The sequence below is a fragment of the Haliaeetus albicilla genome, chromosome 23 (genome assembly GCF_947461875.1).
Source record: "Haliaeetus albicilla chromosome 23, bHalAlb1.1, whole genome shotgun sequence".
NCBI classification, from domain to species: domain Eukaryota; kingdom Metazoa; phylum Chordata; class Aves; order Accipitriformes; family Accipitridae; genus Haliaeetus; species Haliaeetus albicilla.
This window is the reverse complement of record NC_091505.1, coordinates 256,747-282,677: the sequence shown is the minus strand read 5'-3', so window position 1 is coordinate 282,677 and position 25,931 is coordinate 256,747. Positions and strand designations below refer to the sequence as shown.

The 25,931-nt window shown below is 62.7% G+C and overlaps 1 protein-coding gene across 6 annotated transcripts; it reads right to left on the bottom strand.

The window, feature by feature from the left end:
- Positions 1-177: 177 nt before the first annotated feature.
- On the bottom strand, positions 178-23,216 carry DGKK (diacylglycerol kinase kappa). 6 transcript variants are annotated; one of them, XM_069810732.1, is made up of 30 exons: positions 23,140-23,216; positions 21,906-22,150; positions 12,031-12,141; positions 11,835-11,915; positions 11,500-11,604; positions 11,143-11,278; positions 10,839-10,945; positions 10,258-10,383; positions 10,012-10,114; positions 7,880-8,042; positions 7,678-7,786; positions 7,360-7,499; positions 7,145-7,226; positions 6,555-6,646; positions 6,192-6,291; positions 5,545-5,785; positions 5,130-5,231; positions 4,919-5,018; positions 4,316-4,423; positions 3,669-3,765; positions 3,480-3,587; positions 3,187-3,300; positions 2,861-2,995; positions 2,599-2,765; positions 2,348-2,465; positions 2,172-2,258; positions 1,943-2,059; positions 1,734-1,860; positions 1,080-1,210; positions 178-628 (listed from the first exon to the last, which is right to left on the bottom strand). In XM_069810732.1, the coding sequence occupies exons 2-30, from the start codon at positions 22,101-22,103 to the stop codon at positions 554-556; spliced, it is 3,480 nt and encodes a 1,159-aa protein (XP_069666833.1). In that variant the 5' UTR covers positions 22,104-22,150; positions 23,140-23,216; the 3' UTR covers positions 178-553. The 6 variants fall into 6 exon arrangements, with proteins under 6 accessions (XP_069666833.1, XP_069666834.1, XP_069666835.1 ...); XM_069810733.1 differs by having other exon boundaries at positions 1,080-1,207; XM_069810734.1 differs by having other exon boundaries at positions 1,734-1,845.
- Between the last annotated feature and the right edge of the window lie 2,715 nt (positions 23,217-25,931).

The following is a 25,931-nucleotide window of genomic DNA, read 5'->3' as shown; positions in this document are numbered from 1 at the left end:
TGAACCCCTGAGCTGTGGTTCCCCTAATGTGTTGGAGCAAAGGGTGAGAGCAGGGGCCATTTGCATGATTGAGAGCAGGAACCTGAGGGGTGAAGGCTGGAAGGGGCTGGGTCCCACTCCCCCCTGCCCCCCTCCCCCCCTCCCCTTACCTTCCCCTAAATAATGACACTACACAAGCAGCAGCAATGAGTATCTTTTCTCCAAATATTTACACAGCTTAAATACCCATGTGGGGAAGGGGGATCTTTGCTTTGGCCCTAGCTTGGGCACACATGTGGCAGCCTAAGCTCCTGTAGTGACCCTGCTGTGGGCTGGACTAGAGGTCATGCCATGTTGCCTATGGGGCTAGACCTCTGCTTTAGTGTTTCCAGCCCCACAGGCTCAGGGAGAAGCAGTGGCTCCAGAGACACCAAGGGACAAACAGACAAAGCGAGGCAAGCAGGGGGGCTCCACACACATGGGCCACAGCAGGGACCTGGAGCCCCCCTGCCTGACCCCTGGTCCCTAGGGGCAGCACCCAGCATATGGGCTGGACTGCTGCCCTATTGCCAGCCTAGGGTGGGTTGCTGAGCTCCTTAATGGCCTGGAGGATTCTCTTCATGTGGCCCACTTTGGTGATCCCCAGGTCCTGTAGGAAGGACAGAGGGAAGCTGACATGCTTGTGGGGAGCCAGCCCTCAGTTCTCACTGGCAGGGAAGCTGCAGGGTGGAGGATGAGGCTGCAAAGCCCAGCTCCCCATGCTCTCCCTGCCAGAGCATGGTCCTTGTTAGGAGCCCTCTGTCTGCTTGCAAGCATGTCCCCGTGCCTGGGTGCAGGAGAGGGCATGGTGCTGTTGATCCTGCTTTGGGCAGGTGTACAGAGCCTTGCAAGCTGGAGGGTCAGGGCCAACCCTCTCCCCTCCTTCCAGCCCCTGTGTGCAAGCTAAGCAAGCAGTGCAAGCTCAGCCCTGCAGGGCTGGGGCTGGGTGCAGGGTCAGCACCTGCCTTTCCCCCTGCCCTGAGGGATGGGGAGAGGAGGGATGGAGGACACTGTGCTCCCCAGGGCTGGGGGTCCCTCAGGGGGCACAAGGGGCATTGTACCTTCAGGTCTCTCCTCTCCAGCAGGATCAACTCAGAGCCCTGGATGTCATGCCGGACAAAAATGTCTCTGTACTCCCCTAGACCGAGTGCTTCCAGCCAAGCTGCCACCTCCTCGGAGCCCCACTTGTCTGCTAGCAGGGAGGAAAACCACAGAGGTGGACTGGGCCCCCGTGAAGGCAGCCAGATGCAGCAGAGCGGGCAGCGGTGGTGGCAGGCTGCAGCCAGCGTCCCCCACCCCCAGCTCTGGCAGGGCCAGAGGCCACAGCAGGCTCAGGCTGGAGAGGTTTCTCCTCTCCTTAGCTTACTTACGGAGCATCCGAGCCTCTTTCCGACGACAAGACCGCCCCCCCAGCCCTGGGGCAGGGACTTACCTGAAGGACTGAGCTGTACCATAGCCCCCTTCTCCCCTTGCAGTGGTAGTGGAGTGACAGGGGTGGGGAGCTCCGCATGTCCGTTAGCAGAAAAATTAAGCTCTAAGGGGCTGTTGGTGACAAAGGTGACATCCCCAGGCAGCCAGGATAGGCCCTGTCCCCCTCCCAGAGGGTCCCTCCAGAGCATGCCCAGGACAGGAGGCCGACAGATAGGTCAGCACGTAGGGGTCCCTACTAGCATGGGCTGCATCTGTCTCCCTCCCTGGTGTGCCGTCTGCTTTACCTGGGAGCGCGCTGTTCGTCTTCGGCCTTTGCACCTTGTCCTTCTCCTTCCTGGGCTTGGGGATGTTGAGGCGAAGCTTGAAGCTGCCCTTGTTGGTGCTGCCGGTGCTTTCCTGTGAGAAGCCAGGCTGAGCTGAATGCTGCAGCCCCCATGGGGCCACCCAGTGGGATAAGTTCTTCCCCCCTCCCGCCCAGTCCCTGTGTACCCACCTCCTCAGTGGGGTGGGCAATGGGCCCCAGCCAGTGGATGTCTAGCAGCCTCTGCAGCTCCTGGCCCAGCACACTCAGGGGGCCGTGCAGTGCCTCCTCCTCCTGTGGCGAGTCCAGCTGTGGGGGACAGGGACCATCTCCAGTCCTGCTGCCACCCCCAGAGGTGCCAGCCAAGGGCACGGGCCCCTCCACTGGGGGGGCTTGGGGTGCTCTCTGGCCCCCCACTCACCGCCTTCCCTTCCAGGAACGCCCTGGTCTCAGCATACAGCTCCTTGATGCTCAACACCACCTCCACAGCCACATTCCTGCTGAGAAACTTGGGGGGCATGGAGAGGTGACCCCTTGAGCAGCAGGGCCCCAAGGCGGACGGGTGAAGGTCGCCTTGCACCCCCAGCCCTAGCTCACCTCCGAGGTGCCAGCGGCTTTGTTGAAGAGGGCTTCGCTCAGCGCCAGGGAGCTGGTGTTGACAGCATGCGCCAGCTCCTGCTCCACGGCTTTGTGAGCCTTGGCTGCCTCATGGATCCTGCAGGAGAAAGGGACTGGAGCTGCCAGGGCTGGATGGGCAGCATGGGACTAGGAGACCCCTGTAGCTCTGGGTAGCCATAGCAAAGTCCTCCCCCGCCCGTGCCCACCACATCCCCGTCCTGCAGCCTGACCTGGCGATGAGGGTCTCAGCAACCCGTGAGACCTGCTGCAAGAGGCTGCTCTCCTCCTCGGTCAGGTACTCCATGGACTGCTGGGAGCTGAGCCGTGGCCGGGCAGTCGCTCGGTAGCTCTCCCCCTTCTGCTTGTCCTCCCAGGACTTGAGGGTGCTTTCGAATGCCTGCAGGGGACACGGAGATGGCCCCCTTCAACCTGGCACACCTCCTTGTGCCCCAGCCCGGCCCCGCTGTGCAGGCTGTGCAACCCTGAGCTCACCCGGTCCCTCGTCAGCATCTGGGCTCGGTTCTTGTGCTGGATCTTGATGATACCGGGTGGCTGGATCCAGGCTTCTCCATCCACCTGCACAGGGACACCCTCATCCCCCCGGATGGTAATCTTCACCACGCGGCACTGTGGGGCAGACAGCCCGGGGTTGGCATCATGGCTGGCACTGTGCCACTGGCTTCAGCTGCCGTGCTGGGGCTGAAAAGTCTCCCAGTGCTGTGCCAGTGCCAGCCAGGCGCTCAGCTCAGCCACACTGCCCCAGGTTCTGCTGGTGCCCCAAAAGCTTTACAGCACCACAGAGGGTCCCTTGTCCCTACCTGCGCGATGCGATGGTGCTGGAGGTTGATGACCCGCGACACAGCCATCTGGATGCTGCCAAAGACGGCTACCACCTCCAGCTTCTTGTCATCAAAGGATGGAGCCCCAAAGTTCTGTAGAGGATCACTACAAGTGAGACTCCCAAACTGGGCTCATTTTGGGAGCCAGCTTTTCCCCCCATGTGTGCCCAAGGCAGGGACATCCCAGACCCCTGCCAAGGGCTCCCAGGTTCCCAGGGACCATAGGAAGGACGTTGTGCCCCCCTTCCCCACCCTGCGGTGCTGGCACTCACATTGTCCTCCTTGGTGCCTCCCCAGAAGTTGATGCCTCCAGCGTAGCTGGGGATGTTGAGGACAGCGATGCCCTGCAGGCTGGGCAGCGAGATGGGCACCCCATCGCACTGCAAGAGAGGGCTGAGCCTGGGGGCCGCTGCGCCGCCCCCCACCCCCAGCCTATCCCTGTTCCCACTGTTGCCCCATACCTCCAGCTGCACCCGCTGCTCCAGGTTCTTGTAGGTGCGCTGCAGGAGCTCCTTCGTGCCCAGCACCCCATACCACATCATGTTCTTGGTGCGGCTGCTGCAGGGTGAAGTGGGACAGGTGAGAGGGGCTGCACCCTCCACGGGGCACTGGGCTGAACTAGCCGGCCTGGACTGCTGGCCCTGCACCTGCCTCAGTTTCCCCATTCCCAGAACAGGGGGTCTGCCCATTGCCTCCCGGGAGATGCAGGCTGCAACATGTGGCACCCAGATGTGCACCCTTCCACACCAGCATGGCAATGTCTCCTCTATCCAGGTGCAGAGTGTGTAAATCCCACCAAGTCTTCCTGTACCCATTCACATACCCGGGGGGCCACCAGCAGCCAGAGCCTCACAGCAGCCCTCCCCCTTCCCAGGGCAGGGGTTTGTAATCTGCCACCCACCCAAGGGTGCACTACGGCACTGGGTGCAAGTGGAAAACCTGCCACAGGAAGGGGTCCCCAGCCAGGCACAGCACCCCCAAGCCAACCCCATGGCTCCTGGCATCCTGGTGCAGGCACTGGAGAGCTGGGGGCGGCAGGGGGGGGAGGAGTGGGGGGTGGGAGGGTGTACATGTTTCTCCCAGGGGAATCTGGGGGGTTTCAGCCAACCTGCACTTCTTGGGGTGCTCATCCCGTTTGTTGTTGAACTCCAGGGAGATCTTCGCATCCAGGCCAATGCCAAAGTAGTTATTCATGACACATTTCTCCGAGAAGTGGCTGAAAGCAGCAGACGGGGCAGGCGGGTTGGGAGGCAGCTGCACACAGGCAACTGCTGGGCTGGCACACTGGGGCATGAGGTATAAAACCCACCAGAGCTGCGGTGTGAGCTCCTGGAGGGGTTGGTGCTGGGAAGCCTGACGCAAGCCAGCAGGGATGGGTGGACCCCCCCTCATTCCCCATGGTGGGACACCCGTGGTACACCCAGGACCTGCCTGCACTGGGGGGGTGCAGGGAGCCCTGAGCTCCCAGCAAGAGCATGGTGCTGGTCAAGGGGCTGGCAGCAAGAGATCCTGCACTGGGCATATGCAGTCTTCCCCAGTGTGGGCACTGCTGGGCCAGGGAGGGCTGAGCACCAGAGATGCCACACTGGTGGGCAAAGGATGCCCCAGCAGCCATCTCCAAGAGGCAGCGTGGTCCCAGCTCTGCTCCCACTTTGTGATGGGCAGCAAGGGTGGGCCAGGGTCCCTGAAGCGGGCAGGACGGCAGACTTACAGGGTGCTGGGGTCTTCTGGAAACTGCAAGCTGCCGAAGGTATCTGGCCGGTCCAGGATGATGGAGGAAGACGCGGAGGTCACTGTCTCCCGCCGGGAGCCTGGCCGGGGGGGAAGAGAAGGCAGCTGCTGAACTGGCTCTTACCCTGACCCTATCCCACGGCTCACCCTCATGCCCCCCCAAAAAGCCACATGCCCCCTTGGCATCTTACTGAGCCTCTCCTCCTCCTTGTTGAGCTCCTCTGAGCTGTCCTTCTTGCTGGGGCCTGCGCTGCCCCGGTAGGCTTGGGTCTGCTTGTTCTGCTCATCCACAGCTGGATGCAAAGAGGGGCACGACAGTGAGTCTGGGCAGCCCCATGGCCCTGTGCCCTCTCCCCGGGTCAGCCTTGTGGGCTTATGCCAGGCAGGGCCCAGGGTGGCACCTCTGCCCTGCATTGGGGACCTCCCTCAGCCACGCCAAGCATCAGAGAAGGGCTGATGCCCTTGGACTGCACAGCACTGCTGCCAGCCCAAGGATTCAGACAGGGAAACCAAGGCACAGGTCCAGCACCAACCTGTGGTGGCTCCGCAGCCCATCCCAGGCTGTTGCAGCACCACGCGAGCTGCCAGTCCCCGCCACCCCCTCACCTTTCTCTGCCTGCTCAATGATCTGCCGCAGGGCTTTCTTCAGGCTGTTTGCCCGCAGCATGAGCTGCTCCTTGGATTTGAAGATGCGAGGCACGGGGCTGGGGTTGAAGCTGCCACCTTTCTCCTGGTCCTTGGTGTCAGCAGGGGTGGCCTGCGCCATTCCTTCGGGGACCACAATGGCCTGAGCCTCCTCATTCAGCTCCCGCACCAGCGAGTCCAGCTTCTCGTTCAGCATGGCGCACTGCAGGATGCCCACCACGCTCAGCACCCTGGCACAAGCTGCTGCACCTGACCAGTACTGGGTGCTTCCCTGGGCACCTTGTGCTTGCCTGGGCACCCATAGCACCTGGGCATCCCAAGCGTGAGGGCACCCCATCTTTGTCTAGGCACTCCATACTTTACTGGGGACCCTGAGTGCCTGGGCACCCCATGCTTCCCTGGGCACTCTAAGTGTTGGGGAACCCTGTGTGCCTAGACACTCCAAGCTGGCCTGGGCACCCCAAGTGTCTGGGCACCTCAGGCACAGCACACCCCGATGCATGCACAGCAAGGGCATGGGCCGCTGGAGCAGATGCCGCCAGCCCCTCCACTGCCCGGGGGCTGTGCCACCCAGCATGCCCCAGCCCTCCAGCTCCCCTGCAACCCACCTTCCGCGCCATCAGCTCAGCCTCCTGCTTGTTCTCTGTTGCCCTCTTGTAAGCCCGGCCGACTTCAGCCACAAAGTCATTGACAGTGCCGCAGAGGAACCTGCCAAGGGAAGCAGCAGGTGGGTAGAGAGGGGCACAGCACGGCCAGCTGGGCACAGATGCCAGCCAGGGGGGCTGCTGGGATAATGCCCCCCTGCACCGGAGGGTCAGTGCCGGGGTTATCTGCTGGGCATCAGCACAGCCAGCAGCCGCTGGTGGCCAGAGAGGAGACATCCTGGCCTGGGGGGAACTTGGCATCCCTGGGAACATGCCCCCAGCCCAGCAGGGGGGCTCTGGCACCCCCATCACCAGCCCCCTCCTTACTTTGCAGAGGAGATCACCACCGAGTGCTTGTCCGACTCCAGGATCTTGGCCAGGTGGAAGGCAACAGAGTCAGCGTAGTGGGAGATCTGGGCCTGGGGGGGACAGGGGAGGACAGTTGGAGCCATGACACTCTGCCGGGTGCCCTGCTCCACGGTGCAGCCTTGCCCGGCCAGGCCTGGACCAGGGATGAACAGCCCTCCTCAGCCTGCTGCCCCAGCCCCAAGGGCAGCCATGACCATGCTGCCGGGCAGAGGGGATGCTCAGCTACAGCAGGAGGGAAACTGAGGCAAGGAGTTGAGGGGGAGCACACAGAAGAGTCCAAAATAGCCTGCCAGTAGAAGGCCAGCTCTACCTCATCCTGCTGCCTGCTCCCAAGTGCAAGTGCCAGGCTGAGACCTGCCAGACTCATTTCATCACATGCAGCCGGCTGCCAGCCCCCTCACAGCCCCAGTTCCCAGGGACCTCCAGCATAACCTCTCCCTGTGCAATCCCACCCTGCGTGCCCCCAAATCAGCTGATGGGGTGAATGGGAACCTGCCCCCCAGCTGGCCCTACCCCACCTCAAGCCCTCCATCCCCAGTGGTGCCCACCTGGATGTTGGAGTCCCCGTTCTCCTCTTCCTTCAGGGCTGGGGGGGACTGCTTGGGGGCCTCATAGGTCAGCACACTCCACCTGCCAAGCAGAGTCCACGGCTGCCTGCCACTTCCTGGCACCCCGGCACAGGGACACATGGGCAGGGGATGAGGACGGGCTGCCTGAGAGGTGCCGAGGCTGGGGGCGTAGCAGAGAGGCGCGCCATGCTCACCGGTCCAGCATCTTGGTGGTGGCCCTTTCCAGCTTCTCCAGGATCTGCAGCAGCTGAGTGTCATCATCGCACAGGCTGCCCCAGCCCAGCACCCGCGCCAGGTCATTGCCGGTCCCCAGGGGCAGGACACCCAGCTGGCACTGTGGGAGAGGGATGGGGCAGGGGGGGCTCAGAACAGTCCCTAAGGGCACCTGTGACATCCCCAACCCTGCCATGCCCATCGCTCACAGCACCCCGGGGCACAGGGGGGCTCCCAGCTGCGGCAGGTGCTGGGGACAGTGCCAGCCCGTGCCGGTGATGCCAGGCGCTCCCGCTCACTTGCTTGTGGAGGCCAAGGGCGTCGATCTCGGAGAGCACCCAGCCCACGCTGCCATCCCCCCCGCACACCAGGATCCGGAAGGTGGAGAACTTCTGGAAGAGGCGCAGTCTGGGGGGGACAGGAGAGAGGGGCTGGGGGCTGTGCCAGGCACCCACCAGGACCCCGCTGGGGCCACCCTGGGGCACCCAGGCCGGCGCTTACCCCAGGTGTGGGCCCCCGTTCATGAGGTCGAAGACTTGGGCTGGGTTGAGGAACTGCTTGAACTTGCGCAGAAACTTGACACCCTGGTTGTCCCCGCTCTTGGAGTTGACGAAGGCCAGGAGAGGGCTGGAGCAGGTCGAGGGGCAGGTGGCCTTCCAGAAACCTGCGGCGAGCCCAAGCACGTGAGCCCCCAGCCCCAGCTCCCGCCCACCAAGGACACTGATGGAGACATCTTAGGAGAGCAAAGGCCACGTGGACACCCTGACCACCGTGCCCGATCCGCAGGTGCTGGGGCCAGGCAGGAGGGACAGTGATCAGGGTGCCCAGGTGATGCTGAGGGGTGGGAGGAAGAGTAAGACTTGGCAATGGGGATGGGCATGAGGATGGGGTGGGGTGGGATTGGGATAGGGATGGGCAAGACTAGCACTAGGGCAGATCCAAGTTAAACTCCTGCTCCATCACCGTCCCTGCAGGCACAGTGTGTCACCAAGCTGACTCATGTCCCTGGCCCACAAGGGGCAGTGGTGGTGGGTGCACAGGAGGGTTAGTTCCTCACTGTGCCAACAGCCCAGCTGGGACTGACCCAGCAAAACCACATGGGAATGGGGCACACTCCCACCTGGGGGTGCTCCCAGGGGTGGCACTGGCAGTCGGCATGACCACCCCCAGCTGTCAGCCCCAGCTCTGCCACCTGCTTCTACCAGGGCTCCAGCAGGGTGGGTGCGAATGACGCAGAAGCCTCAGGAGGCTTGGCAGCCAGCAACATGCTTTTAAAGAAATGAGATGGGAAATGAAATGTGCCCGAGGCAGAGAAGGATCGATAGCTGGCCTGCAGCCCACACCTGCCTCAGGCACATCTTGGCCATCCCAGTCCCCAGGCCATGGGCCGGTGCCCACTGGCTCCTTCCCTTGGCACACCCGGTGATGCTGCGGCACGGAAAGCATCAACCCTCGCTGCTGCTGGCACTGGCCCCACAGCCATTGCACTCAGACCCCCATGGGGTGCGACTGGGAGCCCCAGTGCTTCCACCGCACAGGGAGTAGCATCCCCACAGCCCACCGCGACCCAGCCCCGGCATCACTCGATCTCTGCTCCCAACCTGGCTGAGTGGAGCGGATCAGCAAAGCAAAACACCGGGGGCTGCTGAGTCAGAGTGTGGGCTGCCGCAGAAGAGCCCACTGCCAGCAGCACCCACATGCTGGGGGGGGGAGGGACAGTACAGCAGGAGGAGGGGGGCTGAGGCCTCACTGGGCTGCTTCCCACAGTAGCAGAGCCCAGTCGGGCTTGGCAGCAGTCACAGCCACCGGCCCTGCAGCTGTGCCGGCCCTGGTTGACTGGGCTGCCGCAAGAGGGACAGGGCAGAGATGCTACCAGGGAGCTAGCCACGAGCAGCCGCAGCTCTGAAGCCGGAGGAGAAGCCTCGTGATGGTTACCCTGACAGCATCCTGATGAGTAACAAGAAGCAGATGAGCCACCAGCTGAGCCAAGCAGTGAAAATCATTAAAGAATGAGGAAAGAAATATCCGGAGGAAAAGAACAGATTTTGCTCAGCAGAGGCCAGCTGGGCCCCTCCGGAGAGGGTGAGGGAGATGGCGGAGGGGTCCCCCTGGGCCGCACATTGCTTCTCCCCAAAGCACCCCACAGCCACCTGTGCTGGGGGAAGATGTGCTGTGCGCTACCAAAAAAACAGCTGAGGTTCAGACACTGAGAAGTAACCCAAGCAAGGCCCTCATCCTGCCCTGCAAGGTGCTGAACCATTGGGGTGCAATGGAGGGCACCTCACATCAGGGGCTCAGGGCTGCTGCCACTGACCGCACCACAAAGGGTGAATGACCAGGGTCACCGCAAGAGGCAGCCTGGCAGGAGCAACTGAAGCCACGCACGGAGAAGGAGTGCCACCCCAAAGCATGGCACCACCGCAGCAGAGCTCAAGGCAACAAGCAGCCTTCAACTAAGGATGTGGCAGGGAGGAGTGTTGACTCTGGAGCCTACTGAAGGTGATGTTTCTGGTGCCCCACAGGAAAGAGGGCACAGTGCCACAAGTCAAAGCCTGCAGAGGAGCTCAGAGAGCCCTGTCCCAAACAGCCTGTCCCACCCACCCATAGCCCAGCCCTGTCCCTCCCTGACTCACCATCCGAATCGATGCTGTTCAAGGCGGTTGGTGGGATGATGGACACTTTGTACTGGCCCAGGGGGCACCTCTTGCCGAAGAGCTCCTTGCAGGCACTGTGAACCTGGGGACACAGGGACATGTGCATAAGCAAAGCTAGGGGACGCAGCACCAAACCCCCAGCCTCAGTTTCCCGAGCGATGAACCCAGGAGGGGCAGTGCCGTCTGTGCCATGGGCAGGGGGGACAGGGACAGACACATCCTTACGATGGCCTTGCACCAGAGACACCGCCAGTCCTGCAGCCTCCGGACGCTGCCGCAGGTCCGGTCGCAGACGGCACAGCGTGCGCTGACAGGCAGGTTCCCCTCCAGCCACTGGTGGGGCATGGCCACCTGCAGAGAGGGGCAGTTGCCAATGGCACACCACCCCTGCCACCCCCCCGACATGCTTGAGGGACAGTGACACGGGCCATCCCCTTCCCCAGGCACCACAGAAGAGGTGGGCAGGGGATGATGTCCCACAGCAGGGTAAGGCAGCCCCAGGGTCCTTCCCATGCCCTCTCATCCCTGCCTGCCTGGCCCCTTGCAGCCACTAGTGCATGGGGCAGGGCAGAGATGTCCCCAGCAAAAGTCTGGGGATGGCCCCACTTGGAGAGCAATAAGGGATCCTGACGCCGGATGGCAGAGGAGGTGTCCCCAGGCCATGTCCCTGCAAAGCCAAGCCCAGAGGCCACACAGTGCAGGGGACATCCAGGTGCCAGGGTCTCCCCTGCTCTGATTTGGGCACAGCAAGGCCAGCTCTGCTGGTGGCTCTGTTCTGCCAGTCCCATGGGGACTCCCCTGCTTACCCCATCCTCGTCCTCGATGATTTCAGTGCCGATGGAGGCCAGGGTCGTCCACTTGCAGTTGTTGGTGGCTCTGACAGCACAGCGCTTGTGTGCCTTGAACTTGCAGACTGCATGGTGTGGAGCAGGTGAGGAGCAGGGACGGTCCCCACGGGATGTGCAGCTCTGGTCCCCAACCCCTCCACAGCTGGTGACGGCAGCCAGTGGGCATCGCCCTGCACCTCTCCTGCTCCAGGCCAGCCTCGGAGAGGGTCCCCCACCCCAGTCCCAACCCCAGCCCACCCCCCAGCAGGACCCTGGCACTGACCTTCGCAGGAGAGGCCATGCGAGGTTACACCCGGCAGGGCTTCACGGCACACATTGCAGAAGGTGGGGCGGGCATGGGAACAGGCATACCAGTTGTGCATGCCAGAGAAGTGCTCCATGTTGAACTGCGTGGCCTGCTGGAAGGCACGGCCCTGTCCCATCAGTCCCCTGGGACCCCCAGCTGGTACTTCCTCCCTCCTAGTCACCCTGAGTCCCCCCAGACCCACTCCCAGTTCCCATCCTCCCTTCAGGGCTGTGCCAAGGGCAGCAGCTCCTGTCCGGCAGCCAAAGGCACCCCTGGCTTCTGAGGGGTACCCACTCGCAGACGAGCACCTGCACAGCCCCCCGCCCACGTCACCTCATGGATCTCCCACTTCTGGACAGATTTCAGGGCACTGATCCAGTCCTCCATCTCCTTTCGGTTCTCCGCACATAGGATGAGCTTCCGGAATGGCGTGATCACCTGCAACAGCCACCATCCCTGTGCAAGGCCACCCCGCGGCCAGCCAGCCCCCAGGAGAGCAGCCTCCAGCAAACCCTGGCACACCGCCACCGGTGCCACCTTCAGCAGCATGAGGCCATGCTGCGGGGTGCCCCACGGCTCTGTGGGGAGAGGTGGGTCTGCAGCGCGCGGGGTGCACCCCGACGTGCTGAGGTGGAGGGGCACAGCGGGTAGCCCTACACCTCCCTCACCGTGAAACTGTTGTTGATGTTCTTGGTGCTGGTCTCGGCCACACTGGCATCGGACAGGTCTACCTCGTCAAAGATCAGTGACTGCGGAGGAGAAACCGGAGTCCCAGTCCACCAGGGCAGGGATTTTGGGCTCCTCCCTGAGCTTGCAGGCTCAAGCCCCTCCAGCTGAGTGTGCTGGAAGCCCCCCCCAGCCTACCTTGGCATCCTTGGCGTAATAGAGTGTCCTGCCCCGCAGCTTGAAGTATCGCCTCTTCCACCTCTGGAAGGAGCTCGTCTGCTTCAGCAACAGCCCCTCCTTCACGCTCTTCTGCAGAGACCACAGGGTCGTGAGTTCCCGCAGTCCCCAGGACCCCCAAAAGCCACCCCTCCTCTCCAGTGACAGCAGTCCCTGGGTCCCCAGGAGCTAGGCGGTGCCCAGAGCACAGATGGGACATTCTGAGGTTCACACCATGCTGGATGCAGCAGAGTAAATGATGTCCATCACCCACCATACTCTGGGCATTAGGCACTTTATGTGATTTGGGAGGGTGCCACTGGGCATGGCAGTGCTGGCGGTTGGAGGTCTCTAGCAGCACAGAGCCACCGCTGCCAGTCGCTTCCTCCCCATCCCCAGAGCAGCACCAGGGAGAGCCTCGACCTGCTGCAGCTCCCCAGAACCCAAGGGGGCAGAGCTGGGGCGAGGAGAGCTCCCTTGGAGGGGACACCGATGCCCCAGAGCCACCAGGACTGCACCTTGGAGGTGGCATTACCCAGGCACTGCAGCCCCAGCCTCTTTGCTGGGTTGGGGAGCAGATAGACGGGATGTGGCCAGCCCTGCCCGGCCCCCCCAGCCCCCGGAGGGGACAACCTGGGCTGAGGGCAGCCCACAGGAGGCAGAGCATCCCCTTGCAGCACAGCACATCCCTGCAGCCTGGCCACCCGTCCTCTGCCCTCCCTGATCCGCAGCACCTGCCAATATTTACCCTCCTTGCAGTGGTGTTTACAAGGCTCAATTAATTAGTGTTTGCAACGCGGCTACAAGCCTGTGCCGAGCAGGGTGGCAGAGATGCTCTGGCACTGCCTAATCTTTGATTGTATCTTCTTTAAACACCGCCGGCAGCCCCATTCAGCTGCTCCTCTGCAATTAGCCACAACAGCGGTTGTATCAGATCCCAGCACACGACGACAAGGCACATTTAACGGTGAATTAGCAATGGTTGCAGAGGGCATCACGAGAGAGCCGCAGCCCCATGCCCCGTGCTCCTGTGCTCAGCCCCTGTGCTGCAAGACGTGGCACCCAGGCACCTGACAGCCTGAAAACACACTGGCCCCTGGCCTTGGTGTTAACCCACTGCCCCACGGCTCTGAACAAGATGGCCAGGACACCAGGAGTAGCAGGAGCCTCCAAGGTCACAAAGAAGCCAAAACCCCCAGCTGGGGTGCTCCCTTGAGCTTCAACTCCCCCAAATGCCTGACCCTTCCCCAAGCCCTGCTAGGGCATGCACCGGGATGTCCCTGGCTCTTCCAGCTTGCAGCCCTGAGTTTGGAGAGGGACGTTTTAAGCCTTTATCGCTCCCTATCAACTCTTTGCCCCTCCTGGAACTGGTGCAGGGTTTGGCTGTGATTGGTCCCCATGCTGCCTGCAAGTGTCGGTGCAGGTTCAAACAGCACTGGTGTCCCCAGTGACAGCACCCAAGGACCCACCGCGTCACCTCCCCGGCCTCTCAGCTGCGAGAGCACACAGAGGAGATGGTGAGCCCAGAGCTGCCCTGAGCCTAGGCTGTGACACAGCCAGCAAGGGGAGCATGGACTTTCAGGGGAGTCCAGCTGCAACGCCCAAATCCACATACAAACCATGCACCCTAGCACTCCCTGCCCATGTCAGGAGGGGACAGGGCAGCGTCCTGCCATGGCCAGGTCAGATCCAGAAACAAATGCCACTTCCACCACACCTGTTTGCATGCAGCAGACACAGGCACAGGCTCTGCATTTGCTGCAATCATTGCTTTTGCTGCGAAGGACAGGCAGCATGTGATGACAAGGAGTGGCGGGGGGGGAGCCCGTGATGGTGAGGAGCAGGAGAACGTGATGACAAGGAGAAGGAAGAAGAGGCAGGTCTGTGAAGGTGGCTCAGGGCTATCACAGCAGGGGCAGGAGCCAGCGCTGCAGCGGAGCGAGGGTGCTCAAGCTCTGCCTGGTTCCAGGGCCACGTGGGTAGCAAGATACAGCCAGGAAGGCTGCCCGGGGGGACGGCATCCCCTCCTTTGAGGGGGCCAGAGCTGAAACGCCCCCAGCCGCGCTGCTGCAGCCGCTGCAGCAATTTCTCCCGGCAGCCAGCAGCAACAAGGCATCACCCAGCCCCAGGATGTCACAGTCCTGGCCATTCTGGGGACAGCGACGTGGCTGCCAGCACCGCGCCAGTGCCAGGCTAAGGCAGAGCCCAAAAGGCAAAGCACACCCCACCTCCACCACGACACACATTAGAGTTTTATGACACCCAAAATGCCATAGCTATGGGGGACTGTGCCTCAGTTCCCCCCCCAGTACAGACTAAGTAATCACCAGCATCCCAGCATGGGATGGCAAAGCTGGTGCAGAGAAGCTTGGGGGGCACCTCTCCCCACATCCACCCTTGGGTGCTTCCCAAAACATGCCTGAGGTGCCCCAGGCATGGCAGCAAAGCCCAAGACCTCTGCCCCGCCATGCACAGCATCTTGCTGCGCAACCCCTTACGCCTGCAGCTGCCCATGCAGGCTTCTTCACCCCCAGCGCTGACACAATGGGGCACAGGTTCAGTCGGTACCAGTTTTGCCAGCGTGGGGCCAGCCAGCGAGCCCCCCTCCCTGGGGAAAATGAGGCAGGTCCCCTGTCTGAAACGAGCCATAGAGCCCAGCTGTGCCACTCTGCCTGGGCGGGCACACAGGTTACTCTTCCTGGGGTGCTGGAGGGCTGTTTCAGGGTCTCACTAGGGTGAGCCACCCCCACACGCCTGAATTTTTGTCTGTGGGTCTCAGCAGGGAGCACCTGGTGCTGCCCTGTGCCAGGAGCAGCTCCCCAGTGGTTCAGCAGTTTCGGAGCCCTGCTTTTGGCACTAGGGACAGGAGGAAACCTGGGAGGCATCTGATGGCCAAGGACACTAGCAGACCCGGCCACATGGTGGGAAGCCATGCTGCAGCGGGCAGCGTTGAGTGAGCCCGTCATTTCCCCTTCACAAACAAGAAAGGGGTGGGGAAGGCAAAGGCCAGTATTCAGGTGAGTGGCAGGTGGGACGTGCTGGGGTGGCATTGTCCCCGCCGTGCTGGCTTCCCCACAACCCCAGCCAGGGCTCCAGGGTCACCACAATAATACAATCCCCTATAGCAAGTGGCTATTAGGTACCCTATACCTCCCAAGAGCAGGAGCCATGCACCTGCAGCACAGAGTAAGGGCTGCCTCTTCCTCCCGGAGAGCTTTTGGGGATACTGACATCCCCTGGCCACTAGGGTGGGAGCTCTTCGCTGGCCGCTGCACAGCCCTGAGCATGGCGTGCCACCTGCACCCCGAACCAAGCCCTAGCCCCTCCACTCAGCCCAACCACAGCTTTTCTGGCCGGTGAGCCCCAGCCAGCGCTGCAGGGAGCCACAGTAAAGCCAACGCTGGCTCCGTCCCAGCAATAGAAGCGGCAACACGGCATGCCGATACCCAGAGCGATGTGCAAACTACCTGGCCAACAGCCCGAGGCCAGCTTGCCTCTGACGGGCTCTGCCCCAACCCTCCCCTGCCCTATCTCGAGGACCCTCCTGGCTCTCTCCAGCCCAGGGGGCTCAGTACCAGCTGGTATGTGCCTGCCACCGGAGGGTGGATCCCTGAGATGCAGAGTGGGGAGGCAAAGGCAAGAACGAAACCACTTGGGGTCTGCGGAGAAACTGCCATCTCCGGCTCAGCCACAGCTGGTGGAGGGCAAGCAGCACCGGGGCCTCAGAGGGGACGCGGCTAAAAATAGCCCTGGGAGGATGGCCGGTCACCAGCAATGTGCCCCACCAGGACTGGGCTAGTCCCCAGGGGCCATCGTGCCATGGGCTGGCTGTCTGCTTGGCACAGGCAAGGGGGCTTGCTGTGCAGTCTGGGGGAGCTCGAATCCCCCCAGGACCACACTCCAGCAGGCCAGGGTGCACCCCAAAATGTCAGCTCTTCCCTTGGCCCTAAGGCAGAGCCCCGGGATGCTGCTTTGAACCCCCACCCCGCTCTCCCAGCTCTGCCACAGCCATCCATGGGAAGAGCCTGTAGTGCAGCCAGGTTTGACCACAGCTGGGGCGGGGAGGGGAGGTTCCTGCTGGGATCAGCTTGGACAGCGAAGGAGCTGCTGGAGAAGAGCCAGGAAGGCTGTTACTCGGGAATGCTGGCACATATGGCTGGTGGGCACCACACTGGCTGCCCACCTGGCTTGCAGCCCTACACCGCTCCTGATGGGATCTGCTTGGCCCCATGGCGACGCGATGCCTCCCCAGAGGAAGAGAGGGGACCGAACACCCACCAACGCACTGACCTGCATTGTACCAGCATCATCCCAGGCAGCCACCCTCCTCCAAACACAGCAGCCCGCTAGGCACGTGCCAGGGTCTGGTCAGGTCAGAGCTCATCCCCCACTGTGAGCCAGCGGGTGCCAGGACAGCAGGGGAGAGCCAGCAGCCCTGCAAACAGCCTGACCACGGGGCCACCAGCATCTGCTGGGCACCCCATGGGCTGGAGTCAGTTGGAAACCTTATCAAGCTTTGCGATATGGCAGAGCTCTTCCGGGACTGGGCAGCCGGGGGGCTCGGGGCTCGGTGCCTGCGGGGTGCCACAGCCCTGCAGGCTCAACTGCATCCGTACTCCCTGAGGATGTAGCCTGCTGCCACTGCAGGATCCTAAATCTCCCTTCCCAGTGCTGGGGGGATCCCTGAAAGGAGATTTCAGTACCAGTCCTGACATGCCATTATGTGGTGCCATGAGGCTCCACTCAGGCCATCAAAAGGGGACAGAGGATTAACGTGGAGGAGAGGAATGAGAGAAGAAGCCCCCAGAAGGGTGATCCCCCCCTACACCTCATCTTCCAGCAGTCACAACCTACAGCTGCTTTTTAGAAATGATCTCGTTCTTCCCTATCTACAGCCACATCGGTCCCCGAGCATCCCGCTGGCAGGCATCCCGCACCAGCCTGCCCTGTGCCGGCCCCCCCAACCCCTTGTGCCCGGGTACCGGCGGGCACCGCCACAGCTCTCCCACCCTGCCCAGCTGCTGACGGGTGAGAGCAGCGCTTGCATAATGGAAAATGTGAGCGGGGAGAGGGCAGCACGTCTGAGAAACCTCACAAACATCCGGCTGGCGACACTGGGGCTATCTTTACACCCCAGCCACCAGCTCGCTGAGCCCTGATTAACGAAAGCAAGCCCAGCCTCCCCTGCACTGCTGCAGCCTCCTCAGTGGGGATGGTCCCAGGCAGTGTCACTGTGCCCTGCAGTACGGTCCCACTGTGGGGGGTGACCCAGTGACCGGCCGGTCCCCTCGCTAGCCTCTGGCAGGCCACGTGCCACCAGGCTGGGAGCAATGCAAGGTACAGCTGGGGTGGAGATGGGCTGGCCACGACATGGCTGCGGCTGGTGGGCAGCTCTGGGGATGGAGCCCTGGCGGGGGGGGTCACCTCGAGCTGCCCAGGATCATGGAGATACTCAACCCGTGGGTTCTGAGTATCTCCACAGATGGAGACTCCACAGCCTCTCTGGGCAGCCTGTGCCAGCATTTGACCAATCTTACAGTAGAAAAAGTGTTTTCTTGTGTTCAGATGCAGTTTCCCATTTTTTCATCTATGCCTGTTGTCCCATTGGCAGACACCACTGAAAAGAGCTCGGTTCCCTCTTTACTGCACCCTGCCCTTCAAATATGTATCCACATCACCAAGGACTCCCCAGCCTCAGCCTCCCCTCCAGGCTGAACAGTCCCAGCTCTCCCCGTAGGAGAGATGCTCCAGTCCCTCACCACTGTCAAGCCAGGAGGATGCACTGCCCCGGAGCCACGTGCCACCCTCCCGATGCAGGAAGGAGGTTTCCAGGCCTGGCCCCAGGGGTTCTACCTTGCTTTCCTTGTCTTTTGGCCAGGATCTGGCTCTCGGCAGGCAGCCATCCTCACAGCCTGTCTCTGCAGCATCGCCCTGCCAGGCCCCCCACAACTGCCCAAACACCCCTACCTCCACGGGCACCACCTGCCCCATCCCTGGGGCACCGTGAGCCTGTAGGGTGCCCACTGCCTCCAGCAAGGACCAGGAGTGCTCAAGGAACTAATAATGCCACTGATCTCTCCCAGCCCCACCGAGTGGCTGTGATGTACCTGGCTGTGATGTACCCCAGCATCAGGAAATCTGGAACATGATCCCCCTTTCTAAATGGCAGACAAGCTATGCCCCTGCCCCCCATGGTCATGCACATTGTGTCCACCCCATCAGCAATGCTCCTGTCCCTGGCATGCAACCCCCTTCCCCCCCCCGGTGCCTGCAGCCCCCTGGCTCTGGTGAAAGCACCCCAGGACCAGTCTCTTGCTGCAGCTCCTCGCAGTCGGAGCCGAACCAAGCAGAGCTGCTGGATCACTCCCCACCTCCACTCAGCTGCTGGGAGAGCCTGTGCCGAGGCAGTGCTGGGAGCCAAGCGCCTGGCCCACCTGGGCAGGATCTGCCCCCCCACCCCTGTTTGCCAGCACCTCAAATGTCTTGGTGTGCCCCGGAGCCGGTGCGCCCTCCTTCGCCATCACCTCTTCCCTTCATGCCCAGCCCTAAGGGGACCAGCTCTGGGGTGCAGCATGGCATCCCCCTCGTGCTCTGTCGTTGCACTACCAAAACCTGGTGCAGGCAACTGGCAGCCCCCAGCAGCGGTGAGGAGGAGGAGGAGGGGGTGGCAGCAAGACCCCATCGGTCCTGGGGCCATTCAGCCTGGCAGGGGCACCTGCACCTGGCAGCTGTCATTGTCACTGAGCACAATGGCCTCGCCGCCTCCATGCCAACACCAGCACAAAGCGCCCTGCAGGGTGCCCCGGCAATTACAGCCCAGAGAAAGCCAGTCTGGGGGTGTGGAGTGGGGAGACGTGATTGATGGGGATGTTTGAGGAGGAGATGAGGGAACAGGCATTTTGGGGGGGCGCACTGGGAATGAGGAGCAGAGATCAGGAAGGATTCAGCAGATCCCAAAACAATCCTCACCCGTCCCTGTCCCCATGGGACTGGACAACACCCTGGTGTGGTGGAAGCTGCTCACTCCCATCACCAGGGTCCCCCCAGTCAGTGTGGGTGGGCAGTGGGGTGGGGGTCCCAACCCTTCCCAGCCCCCCAACATGGCAGGCTCCTATAGATCCCCTCAAGCACCCCAACCACCACTGATGGCCAAAAAATAGGCCAGCCTGCCCCCCGCTGCTAACCTGGTTATCTCTCGGGAGCTGCAGCCCTGGCACTAGACTCCCTCCCTCATTAACTGTGTGCTAATTAGGTACCTGCCCCAGTCTCTGGGGTGCAGGCAATGGTTCCCCCTCCCCCCCACAAACCCGCATGGGTGCACAGGGGTGTCGAAGCAGCTCGGAAAGGTGCCTGTCATGGCACACGTGCTGCCCGTGTAGCTGTAGCCATGGCCAGAGGGATAGGCAGCACATGTGCCGCGGCACAGCTATGAGCCAGGGACAGCCCAACCTGAGTGGCAGCAGCAATCACATCCCAAAATCCTCGCCTCCATAGGGAAGGAAGGAGCCTATCCGGTGAAGAGCCAGGCTGGCAAGCGTGGTCCTGACGATCCGGACCAAGGCAAAGGGATCCTTGGGGAAAAACCTGAACCCCAACACTGAAAACACTGAGACTGGGGGGGGGAGATACATGCACAGCTTGCTCTCAGGCCCCTCCAGTACCAGCCCTGCCCTGCTCTCACCCCTCTCTCCTCCCCTCTCTCAGCTCTGCAGGCCATTAACCCAGCCATGTCCTTTCCGTCTGCCCATCCATCATGCCGCCTGCCTCCCCCGGCACGCTGCGCGGCATCACCTCCTGCATGGCTAATTGCCGACGCCGGGCAGGATGCGGGCAGCGGCCGTGGCAGGCAGGGAGCCAGCAGCTCAGCCTTTCCCCACACGTAGCCTGTCAGCTGGCGAGGCCAGACCTGCTGATGGCATGGAAGGGCTTTGGCGCCTGGGCTGGGGGCTCAGGGCACACTCGTGTCCCTGTGCTGCTGCTGCAGGACATGGGCACAGCCTGGCCATGTGCCCTTTTCTCTTGGATTTCCTGGCATTGACGACTCCCTGTGATATCCCCTGTGCTCCACAGCACAGCAAAACCCTCCAGTGTAGCAAATGCCACATGGCAAACTCCAGTGGCTGCTGCCACCCCTCTAGGAGGGTGCTGAGGGCTCCCACACGGCACTAAGCATCCCCAGGACCCTGCCCACCAGCCTGGCCTCCCACCGTGCTCCCCTGCAGCACCCTGCACCCCGGCACAGCCCACACACCCACCTGGTAGACAGGTTGGAGTGGGCAGAGAAGGTGCCAGCCTGCTCCAAAGAAGGGGAAACTGAGGCACGCTCCTTGAGCAGCCAGAGGGTCTCAGCCAGAGCCCCCCCAGCACCACCTGCCCCGGAAACGTCTCCTGCCAAGTGGGAAAACCCCATGGTCCTGGGTTGGGAGCGTGCGACTTCCGCACCCCTGGGCAGATGCCCTTTGCCCCCCTCATGCCAGCGTGCCAGGCTTAGCACAACAGCCAGGCCTGGGCCAGCGGGAAGGGAACTTGCCCCAGCCCCAAGCAGCCCCGAGCTGCCCCCAGCCCCAGCACACCACCCCATCACCACTGCCTCCCTCTGTGCCTGCGGCACCCAGCACCAGAGCCTGGGGGCACCGCCCTGCTCTGCAACTGCATCCCCCTGCAGTGCTTTCTCAGCTGTTCCCCCTCTGCGGGGCGGCACGGCCACCAAATCCCCACCGAGGGGTGGCTGGGGCCGGAAGCCGGCTGCAGGGGGAATTTCTGGCACAGCCCCAGGGCGAGGGTCCCTCCTGCAGCGCAGCAGCCCCCGCGTGCCTGCCGGCACTGCAGGCACCACCTTGACTCACACCACCGCCTCCTTCCCGCAGCTGGGAGGTGGATGCAAAGAGACCGCTCACCGGGCACATCACCTAGAGCATCCTCCCCGTGTCGTGCCCACATCCCCCCTCCCCAAAACGCCCTCCCCAAACCTCGTCTCCCCACTTCCCACCTGGCCGTTCAGCCCAGGTTATTTCTCCCCGCACTTCAGGCAGGAGGTGCCTGGCCATTTGACCATCCCCACCTAGGACACCTACAGCTACCCACTCCTGTTTGGCCAGAAGGCACTGCACCCCCTATTTTTCTAGGTCCTACCAAAATAGCTTCCTCTGAGCAAGCTGCGCACACACACGCAAGCTGCCCTCATGCCAATGGCTGGGAGGCAAAGGAGTGTCACAACCAACCTCAGAGGTGTCCCCATCCACCCAGCAAACCACCACGGGGGACTGGATCTAGGGAAGGCTGCGGGAATGGGGCCTGCAGGGGAGCTGGCACAGCCGAATTAATCTGGGGCACCGGGAAAGATGCTGGCTCCATTTTGCCACCCACCAGGCCCTGCATGCACAGTGCCTGCAGCAGGGTGTGGGATCCCAGGAGCCTACGGCACCACGATGACCCTAAATCTCACCCCCAGAGTGTCCATGGAGCACAGCCTTCCCGAAAGAGCCCCCTTTCCCCAGGGGCTGGTGGGGGTAACCCAGGGGATACAAACATGGGATGAAGGCATTTGCGGGGGGTGGTCCAGGTATGGGAAAGACCCTGTCTCCAAACGGTGGAGTAAAATCCGTGCTCCACAGCCCCATGGGACCAATGCTGACTCTGCCACCATAGGGTTTGCACCTTTTCCACGTGCCCTTCCCCAGGCCACAGGGGGCCAGACCCCTCCTGGCACTGCCCTGGGCACTGGCTGGGTTGGGTCTGCAAGCAGCAAGTGCCTGGCACTGATTTACACCCCACAGCAGCCACCCCCACCCCCCCAGTTCTCAGCAGGGACCCCGTGCACCAGCGAGCCCCTCGCCCCAGGCCCCTGTGCCCCTGACCTTGCTCCTCATCTGCCCCGAGGTGGACACCTTCCGGATGAGCTTGTGGGAACTGTCCTCCTGCTCGCCCTCGCTGTCAGACGACTCCTCGCCACCCGCCTCAGGTGAGATGGGTGCCAGCTTGTCCGAGTCCAGGGATGACACCGATTCCCGGGTCTTTCTCAGGAACAGGTCCCCAGGCACCAGCTTCTCGGCCATCTTCCCCCCCAACTTGGTTCAGGGCTCCGCTGCCTCCTGTGACAGCCCTGGGAGGACAAGGACACACAGGAGTGGAGGAAGAGCCCTGAAAGGGGGTGCACAGCCCCTCACCCTCTATGGCTTGGCCAGCCAGGAGGTGCAATCCTGGAAATCAGGGGAGACAGTGCTTCCTTGCTCAGGAAGACTTCCTTGCAGGCAAAGTTTTCCTTCCTTGCCTTTTTTCGGTGCCCCAACTCTTCCTCACCCTGCCTGGCATCCCAACACAGTCCCTCATTCCTCCGTGGGAGACTGCGGCCACCCCACGCCCTGGCACTGGGGCGCACCTCCCTTGCCGCAGCCTGCGCCAGCCCCCCTCCGGTGCTCCCCAGGGTGCTAGGCTGCCCTCAGTGGCCAGGGCGGCGAGGGGGGGGCATGAGGAGTGGGGGGTCTCCATGAAAAGCAGCAGCTGCCTCCCGCCATCCGCCTCGCTCCGGCAGCTGGGAAAGGCTGGAGCATTCCCCGACCCCGTGCCGGTGGGTCGCCAGTCCCAAGCAGGTGGCTGCGGGCGGGGTGGGATGGAGGTGGGGGCGCGGGGTTCCCCGCATGTGGGGGAAGCTAACTCCCCACGGCATCCCTGCCCGCCCCGGGGGCTGCGGGCGGGCAAGGAGGGCACCTACCTGGGCGAGCGAGCCTGGCCGGCTGCAGGGCTGCCGTGCCCGGGCCGGGGGTGGCAGGCGGCACCCCACGGCGCCCTGCCCGGCCCCACGCGGCTCCCGCGGGCCGGGTCCGCCGCCCCCCCCGCGGCTGCCGGCAAACGTGGTGCCGTCTCCCCGCGCAGCAACAAGCGTTTCGAGAGGGGGGGGGGGGGGGGGAAGCGAGGGCACCGCAGCGCTGCCGTTTCCCCCCCCTCCTGGGCGCAGCCCCCCCCCCCCCGCTGCGGGCCTCGCACCCCCCCTCCGACCTCGGGGCTGCCGGGTCTCCGCCGAGCATCCCGCAGCACGCCCGGGAGGGGAGAGGCGGAGCGGCGCGCCCCCCCCGCCCCCCTCCGCGCACACACCTTGCACACCCCGAGCCGCCGCCGCCGCTTGTGCAAGGTCGCTCTTCCTCCGGCCCCCGCCCGCCGCCCCGCAGCCCCCCCCGGCCCCGCAGCGCGGCCCCGCCGGGATGTGCCTCTGCAGGCAGCCCCGGCCCTGCCCCTGCGCCGCAAGCCCCGGCCTGCTCCGGCGCGGCGGGCGCTGCTGCGCACCGCGCGCGGCGGCACCGGCGGCCCACGCACGGCCCCGAGCACGCGGGCACGGGCGGGCACCCGCACCGCCGCCGCGCACATGCGTGTGCACCGCCCACGCGGGCACATGCGGCGGAATGGGAGAGCACATGCACTGCCGCCGCGCACATACATGTGCATGCTCCCACGCACGTACAGGCATGCACGGCCCCGGCATGGGCGCGCACAGGCACCGCCACCATGCACATACAGGTTTACCGCTCACACAGGCACAGGTGGGTACACGTACAGACGTGGGTGAGCACACACACCACAACCATGCACATGTGTGCACCTCCCACATGAGCACAGGCAGGCACATGCATGGGCACGGACAAGCACGGGCACAGCTGCCATGCCCGTATGTGTGAACACAGGCACACATGCACAAGCATGCACATCCCAGGCATAGGAAAGCACATGCACCACATCCATTCACATATGTGCATATGGCCACACATGCATGGGCGAGCACACGCACTGACACCTCCACACACCTACTTGTACACACACTCGCACATGCATGCAAACTGTATGCAACGTGCACTCACAGCACAGAAAGCCAACCGTGTCCTGGGTGCATCACCAGAAGTGTGGCCAGCAGGTTGACGGGGGGGGATTCTCCCCCTCTACTCCACTCTGATGAGACCCTCCTGAAGCTCTGCATCTGGCACTGGGATCCCCAGCACAAGGAGGACATGGACCTGTTGGAGTGGGACCTGAGGAGGCCACAGAAATGGTCTGAGGGATGGAACGCCTCTGCTAGAAGAAAGGCTGAAAGAGTTGGGGTTGTTCAGCCTGGAGAAGAGAAGGCTCCACAAGGAGACCTTATTGTGGCATTTCAATACGTAAAGTGGGCTTCTGAGAAAGATGGAGAGAGAGTTTTTACTACTGGATCAGGTTTCCCAGAGAAGCTGTGGATGCCCCATCCCTGGAAGTGTTCAAGACCAGGTTGAGGTTGAGCAATCTCATCTAGTGAAAGATGTCCCTGCCCACGGCGGGGGGGTGGACTAGGTGGTCTTTGAAGGTCCCTCCCCACCCAAACCCTTCTGTGATTCTATGGTGCACACACCCCCACAAAGGTGTATTTGTATGCTCTGGAGTGTGCATATGGCATTCACATGCATGTGTGCACACATGGATGGGGGTGTGCCCCCAAACACACCTCCCTGGGTGGGAGACAGAGTCTGGTCCCACTTTCTACCCTGCAGTGTGCACATGGCCCCAGCCCTGCAGTGTGGGGTGCCACGGCCCCCAGTGCCCAGCCCTCACCCACTGCTGTTCTGGGACTCCCATGCTGGCAGCCAGCCAGGCCCAGACAAGAGTCCCACACCCCCCCAGACCGCAGCTCACCCTGTCACCTATGGGCCATGCCCAGAGGCAGGGGGCCTGAGGCTCCCTTGTCCCCTGCCTTGTGCATGGCTTTGCCCTTTGGGCTGTAGTAAGTAGGGGGGCAGGGGGACCTGCTGTGGGATTTGGACCTCCACATTTTGGGACTCTCCATTTCCCATGTGGGGCAGGGGCAGGGGCGGCAGGCTTGGCTCTCAGTGAACCATCACTACCCCCGCGTCCTCATCCTCCCCCAGCTCCTGGTCCCTCAGGACCAGGGGTGTGGGATATGGGGGGACGGACCGGGGATCTGTAAAATGGTGAGATTATAGTGATGGGGAGACAGACAGCAGGGCCAGAGGCTACCCCAGTGTGTCTGGGTCCTGTCTGCACCTCTGGGAGACCAAGGAGCCCTGCATGCTGCAACAAGTCTGCTGGCCTGCAGCTCCCCTGGGGTCCCATGCAGGGATGCCCAGGATGCCCCACCCCACGGCCGCATCCAGCACAGGCACTGGGGGCCCCGGTACCCAGCAGCCTGGACGTGCCCCCATGCCCTGGGTCCACGGTCCTGCCTGGCAGCAGTGGGAGCTAGCTGCATGGAAAGACAAGCAGGTCTCAAAGGGGCCATGGGGCACAGCCACCTGCATGCATGCGTCCCCCTCCCCAGTGTGCCTGTGGTTATCTGTACACATGGGCTTGCACAAGTGGCCCTGCCCACGCACATGTACACACACTCACCCACATGTGCACACATTCACCCATGTGTGCTTACCTGCCTGTGTGTTTGCTCACCTGTGTGTGCATACATTCACCCGTGCACATCACGTGCATGGACACATTCACCCACATGTGTGTTCACTTGCATGTGTGGTCACTCACACTGGTGCTTGTGCTCCCCAGCATGGGGCTGTGCTCCTCCCTGTGCACTCACATGCATGTGGATGCGTTCACCCATGTGCGTGCATGTGTTCACCTGCGTGCATTGATGTGCATGTGCCTGTATTCCCCCCACGCAGCTGTGTGCTCACACTCAGCATGCTTTCAGCCAAGCACCTACATGCTCCCATGTGTGCGCATGTGTTTACTCTGGTGTGTGCTTGCATATATTCATACACACCACCCCTGTGCACATGTGCTCAACTGCACGTGCATGGGCTCACCTGCAAGCATCCTCCCATGTTTCCGTGCCAACGTGCGTGTGCATATGCTCCCACACATGTGCATGCACCCGCCGATGCGTGCCCATGCCCACCCAC